Below are 6,846 nucleotides of genomic sequence, written 5' to 3'. Positions count from 1 at the left end.
TCATATAGCTCCTCCCTTCTGTGCCTCATGATAATAATCCACGGAATCAAAAAATATTGAAATATTTTCATTATGAACTAACTGGGGCTCCCTTAAAAACAAGCAATGCAAACATGGAATATGCAAAGAGCATTGTTGGAGTTGGAGGGCCCACAATCCAAAACCTTAAGGCAATTGATGGAGAAAGCTGCTCAAGTATATTAAGGCACCAAGGACCTGTACAAATACTTCTGCAACTCCCACCACCCCCTTGTGTCTGCAGAATGAGACGTCGCCGTAAACATGGAAAGACACATCGTTTTGTTCAGGTCCTTGGTGTCTCATACACTTGAGGGGCTCTCTCTACCTAATGCCTTAAGGTTTTGGTGGATCCCTCTGAGTGAATTGGTGAAAAAACTCTAGTTGGCATCCCTCCCAGTTCAGAGGGTTTAGAATCTCCCTCAAGATAATGGCTGTGACCCATTAAAGATCTTTGTTTTAATCATAACAAGCAAAATATTCAAGGAAAAGATTGAGGGAGGGTGGGTAGGAAAGAGATATGCTCGCAACCTAATAAAACAGTAGTGCTACACAACATCCAAAAAAGGGTGGGAAGGAAGCAAACAGAGTATGTGAAGAGAACCCAGCAGTCAACCAATTAATGATACTATTTCCTGGACTCCCATCTCATTTTAATGAGGAAGGTATGGGATTTCTCCACGTTCCAAGATTTTGTACTCCAACCAAACAGGTAATGGAAAATGTACTCCTTTCCTCCCTTTTTCTACGACTTTCCTTTCCTCCATTTCCAATCCAACCAAAAAATCCTTAGGGGTGCTGAAAAACCAGTAGGTGACTCTCACACAATCATCCACATAAACATGAAGCTCAGAAGTCAACCTTGTAAAACATAATTGATTCTCAAAAGAATTATGAAGTACATGAGCTCAACAGAAGTATCCCATTGAACCAAGAGATGTAATTTGAGTTTCACAACATTGATACAGATCTTGTGGAAGTACCTGCTGCAGCAACCTAGGTAGCAACTAAGCTACCTGACAACAGATGCAAGCAACCAACATGCCTAGAAGAGCTCCGGCAAGGACTTGTGATGGGGTGTGACCAAGTAACTCCTTCAGCTTCCTTTTACTGATAGGATGCCCCTGAAACAAGTCCTGAATGATCATATTAAGGACCTGTGCAGATTAAATTTTCTATCAGTACCAAGATTGCAAATCGCAATATGCTTCAGTAGGGCGGAAAAAAAGTTAAATTTCAATAATGAAAACAGGAGGTTAAGGTAAACTACAAATTCAAGATGCCCTAATATGTTGAGGAGAAGCTTGAACTGACACCTATAAGTCATAAATCCAACCTACAGTAGTCTGGCATCTCCTCGACTCAACAAAGTCTTAACCCAACAAAGGGTTTGTGTACATGGATTTGCTGCCATCACTCTATTTTCTGTTAAATCACAGACCTTTATGTCATTTTTTTCACTACTTCAACCCAAAACTTTGGAGATCTCCTGGGCAAAAACAATTAAATGTTCACAAACATGAGACCTATCACATTCTTTTGCATATCCAGATATTCTGCAGATAAAAAGGAAAAAAAGAAAAAGAAAAGAAAAGAAAACACAGATAAATTAATTGTAAATTTCATTTAAGAGGCCATTTCAGTTCCATAACCAAAATGAAATTTAAATTTTGGTTTGACCATTTTGGTTTTTTTTAAAAGGGGATATAAACAAAGGATTGTTGGCTTGGTTCCTTGACAATTTTTTGATCTATTGGTCCATCGGGGCAGAGGGCACTTGAGGTAAAATCACTAAAAATGTTTAATATTTCTTCTAGATGCAATTATAAAAATTTATCACAAAGTAAAGAAGTAACAACTCATGGCCGATATGATATTCCATTAGAAGAGGCAAAAGGGAGACTCAAAGAGGACAATCAAAGAAAATGACATCTACAAGTGTCATTGAAGTTCTTCCCACCCACATCTAGAATTCTTCCCACCCCCACCCCCACCCCCACAACCCTCTTTTTGGATTGCTATTCTCTCCATCTTTGTACAGTTGGAGCTATTTGAAGGTGCTAAGAGCTTAGTTAAAGCAAAACGGATTTCAGTTGGTCCAAATAATTGGTCTTCTTCTGCATTATCTTCTAATTTATTTGTAGGTATGTCTTGTGCTGTTCCCAAGGGAAGCTTCTCCGTGTTGTAATTTATAGCATTTGCAGCCCATTATTGATTAAATAAATTCAGTTATTTACTATTTGGAAAATCTGTTATTGGTTTCTATAGCTATATCATTAGAGAATAAATAATTCACTTTAGTACTGAGTTGGAGTTCCTTATTGGACTATTATGGACTACAATAGTTTCTTAAATTTAAAACTAGTACAGTAATTATGTGAAGCATAACCAATCAGATTAAAATCCTCGCTAGACTCTTATCTTTTCTGATATTTTAGGGGCTGTTAATACTCCAATAACTGTAATATCTTATAAAGTTTAGGGTTGTCTAGATCTCCATGGACTGGTGTTCCGAAGGGGCTGAAATTTCTCTTTGGCTTGCTGAAATAGTGAACAGTATGTAAGTTTAACATTCCTATTGCTGACTGAACACTAGGTTCTGTTTCCGTTGAGGCCTACATTCATTATTCCTGCAGAGTCCCATCAGAAACCGTTCTTTTTTGGAGACTCTGAATCAGTTGGACTACAAGTAGGCTAACTCTTGACAGATTTTGCTCCTGAAAACTCGTTTGGTTCTTTGGTTGGGTTATTTCTATGGTCCATAACCTACAGAAGTTCCACATTATCCAGCTTAGAGGGGGTGATGGGCTCCTTTTATATGTCATTTGAATTTTGGAAAAGGAGAGTGACCATGTAGGACGAGATATTTTTGAAGAAGAAATCGAAGCTCTGGGTTTAACAAGAGTTGGAAAGATGGATCGGGGCTTATATTGCCACCACCTCCTTTCCAGTTTTATTGATAGGGCCATGCCATGATATATCATTTTAATAGCACAGGAAGAACTAGGCCAGGGGACCCTATAACTCCCTTCCTATAACTTAGGTAGACAGCTTGAGGAGAATATTTGTTTGTGCGAGTAATAAAGAATGCAGATGAGCAGAGAGGCCCTGATAATCTCAAAACTACAGTACGCTGCAAAAACCAATTTTGGGCAAGGAGGGCAGCCAAGTAGCAGTGTTAGAGGTATACTGGAAAGTGATTCATGCAGAGGTGGGTTAAGGTGCTTAGTTGTTCACCTTCCTTTTTATAACTTTGAAATCCCAATTTGTACGAATTGAAGAGCTGCTGTAATGGAGAATCCAATAGTGATATAGAAAGGGGAAATAGTCCCGATTCTGGAAGTGCTTATGAGTCAAAATCTCAACCCAGTTTCAGATGGTCATAAAAGCTACAACATCCCATGTCTCAAGGCAACTGAAGCTCCCCTTGCAGTATCATGAATGAGTGAAAAGAATGCTAGGTTGGGAAATACTTGTATTGGAGGGAAAATTTCCTTAATTAGAGTAAATTGACGAGGAGGTACTTTTTCCTACAGGAAAACATCATCTTAATTATAAGTATTCCAATGCACCTGGAGGAGCTTCCATCTTGCAAGTTGGAAGGAAGTGTAACAGGGATTGGGGCTTGGGGATTATGTCAATAGTCTTGATGAATAAGATGCTGATGAGTCGATGGCTTTTGAGATCCAGCCATTATGAAGGAGGGTGATTTGACATTAGTTTGGGACAAGTATGTTAAAATATAAATAGAAGAATTACCATGAATTTATAGCCCATGTAGTTTACAAGGAGGGAAATGGTAAGATGTCAGAATTTGGAAGGACAGACAGAGATAGGTAAATTGGAGAATCAGTGGCCCAGTATCTATAAGATAGCAATGGGCCAGGAGATCATGATTGTAATTGTCAACGCATTGCCAGGGTGACAAGTGAGGGTTTGAAGGAAATTACCATGGGATATGGAAAACAAACCAGGAAAATGGAAAATATACCTGGAATGTGGTGCTCTCATTGAGTGTGTGGGCCTCACCTAGGTGTTATGGCAGCTGGCAATACTATTATAACAATCAACAAAATATTTTGTAGGGAATAAAGGAAGGTTGTGTTGGAATCCATTATTGAGGACAGATCTCAAATAGATGGAATTGGATGAGAGTGTGATGCAGTACCGACAAGGGTTTACACAAGGAGAACCAAGACCAAGGTCGACCCAAGTGGTTGATTGGGTCGACCCAGATCTGGTCCAAGTCAGCCCACGATTTGAGCTACTGATGGGGTTACTAATTAGTTATTTAGTTTCTATTTTGAAGTCCTAAATTAGTTTCTAATTTCAAGTCATTGTTAGTTTCTAATTTCTATCAAGACTAGTTTCTATTTTCATTATATTCCAATTTCCAGTTTTTTGTAACTTCTTGTAATCAGTTTTTAGTAACTCTTAGTTACTATTATTTGTAAACCCTCTCCATCATTATAAATAAAGAAGAAGGCTCTTTCAATGAGCCATGATTTTGACAAAATATATGGCTGCTGCTGCTGCTTTCTCTGCAAGAGAACTTCTGTGTGTCTGATCATAGTGATGGGTTGGTGTTCGATCCAACGACTCTTTGAGGCGTGAAGTCCAGGAGGTCTGCTCCAAGTAATTTTTTCTTTCAGCTCTACTGTAATTTCAAGGTTTATTAGAGCTGCAAACACCAGGTACGATTCCTTCTATTTCTGCCCAGAATTTTCTGCAAAAACAGAGCCTTCGGTCTCTGCTGGAAAGATCAGTTCTGCAGGTCTGATCAGCCTAGTCTTTTGGTCGAAGGATCCCCTCTGTCCAAGTAAGGATCGACCCTAATTTTGGCTGATTCTGATCAGCCATCTCTGAGATATTAAAAATCTCCGGATTTTTGTCTTTTAGTGACCTGTTGTGTCCTAACTTGGGATCGATTACTGTGACTGGTCTTATGTTGTTTCCTTAATAATGTGGATCAATGTTGCTGTTGATTTGAACCTCCAAAAGGTCTCTGGAGTTTCTGGTTGTGTTTGTTTAGTCTACTACTGCCCTGTCCTAATTTATATTGGTAATCTGAAATCTGTCAACTGCTGAAATTGCTACTGTTCTGTTATGGTTGTGGACTGTTGATACCATAGTCTGGTTGTTGATTAGTCCTTTTGTTTGGTGCTGATATCTGGTCATAGAGCCCCAGATTCTGGTTTGACAAATCTGTTTGTTAAGGACTGTTTACTCGTTACTATTGGACTGTTATTGCTGCTCACTGTTGGGTGATTATTGGTTGTTCTCTGGTTTATAATTTCCTGCAGTCTTGGGCCTGGTTTGGTGGTCCAATCCATTCCTACATAAGAGTGTGGGATTATTTGAAAGACTATATAACCGGAGAGGAAACATACACAAAGCTGGTTAAAGACATTGCATAGATGAAGGAATGGGAAAATTTACAATGAAAATCTACTATAACTACTTGGTCTGCCTGGTCAAGGGTCGCGTACGTACCACATAAAAACAATTTGGAGTTAGCCAGTCAGCGAGGTCGGCAAGTCATGAGATGACCATCGCTTAAGAAAATCTTTCTCTTTCTGCTTCATTTATTAGGGTTTTCCTATTAAGAAATGGGATCCTACCGGACCCTCACTTCCCTTAATTTCATTGCCCTTGAGGACAAAGGACCGACTTAAGGGGGAAGGGATGTTAGAGGTCCACATGGCACGTGATCAGTGAGTCAGTTACATCAATTGTTAAGTAATATGTTTTCTATTGGATAGTTACTTTAGTTACTTCAAATCAGTTGCCAAGTTAGAGGGTGATGGATAGTTATGGGGTATTAAGATGTAATGGGTAGTTATGGGAGAACTTCATGTCGGGTAGTTGTTTTGTTTAATGTTTTAACGCATGGGCCATCTATTTAAACAGCAAGTGTGAAAGTAAGAGGGATGAGAATTTTCCAGCAAAGATTTCTATCTTCTTTATACCCCTTTATTTTCTCTTCCTCCTCTAACCTCCAATATTTACCTTCTTCCTTATCTATTATACTTCCACCATAATTCATATTCCATGACAAGAGAGATTCTATTTTCTTCATGTGATCAGGATAGTAACACTCTCAGTAAATATTATGCAAGCCACTAGCTGAATTTATTTGGGGTTTACTAGCTTACCCCAACGGATACTCATTAGGTAAATACAAGTGGAGTTTGAGGGTGTATAACTTGGAGAACGTTTCCTGATGAGATCATGTGGGAAACCTGGAAGGTGAGGAATCAAAGAGTTACAAGAGGCAAGCACCTGAGATTCAAGAATCAACTCGATAATTGGATTCCACCTTTCTGACCAGGCTTGTGTTCAATGGGGTTGAACATCTGGTAATCACTACATTGCCTGAACAGCTTCAATGACATCAATGGAAATTCTTTTCTTGTTGAAGTTAAAAATATGAAAATGGATGACCAAATTCTAGTCATAGTTTCAGCTCCTAAGGGCTCCTGTCCATCTTTCCCCCCACTCCATCCCTATTGTAGGATTTATTCCATTAGTCCATTTCTCCACATTTGGTAATACAAGCCTCTTGCTCTATGACTTGTCGATACTCTTTGTATTCAAGCACGTAAGTTATTTTAAAGTTTTGAACATGTATGCTTCTAGCCAGAATCTCATTAAAAATGGGAGTGTATAGGTTGATTCAGATCAATATGGAATTATTAGCCCATGTTCATTCTATATTTTCTCCCTAGTTGATGATAGTAAGCACAATGCAAATAATATATGCAGCTTCAACATCTCTAGGACAACATCTATTAATAGATCAGTGCCTGCCTACCCTCCCCCCCCCCC

General features: G+C 38.9%; 1 protein-coding gene across 1 annotated transcript in view; it reads right to left on the bottom strand.

Annotated features, from left to right (window-relative positions):
- Positions 1-870: 870 nt before the first annotated feature.
- Positions 871-6,846, bottom strand: part of LOC122060502 — an 8,088-nt gene continuing 2,112 nt past the window's right edge. The window contains exon 2 of the mRNA XM_042623602.1: positions 871-1,175. Within this exon, the coding sequence (XP_042479536.1) occupies positions 1,026-1,175 (150 nt within the window). The 3' untranslated portion in view covers positions 871-1,025. The remainder of the gene's footprint in view (positions 1,176-6,846) is intronic.

Source organism: Macadamia integrifolia, chromosome 14 (genome assembly GCF_013358625.1).
Source record: "Macadamia integrifolia cultivar HAES 741 chromosome 14, SCU_Mint_v3, whole genome shotgun sequence".
Taxonomy (NCBI): Eukaryota; Viridiplantae; Streptophyta; class Magnoliopsida; order Proteales; family Proteaceae; genus Macadamia; species Macadamia integrifolia.
Note: the sequence above shows the minus strand (reverse complement) of the source record. Positions and strands in the feature narration are given on the sequence as shown.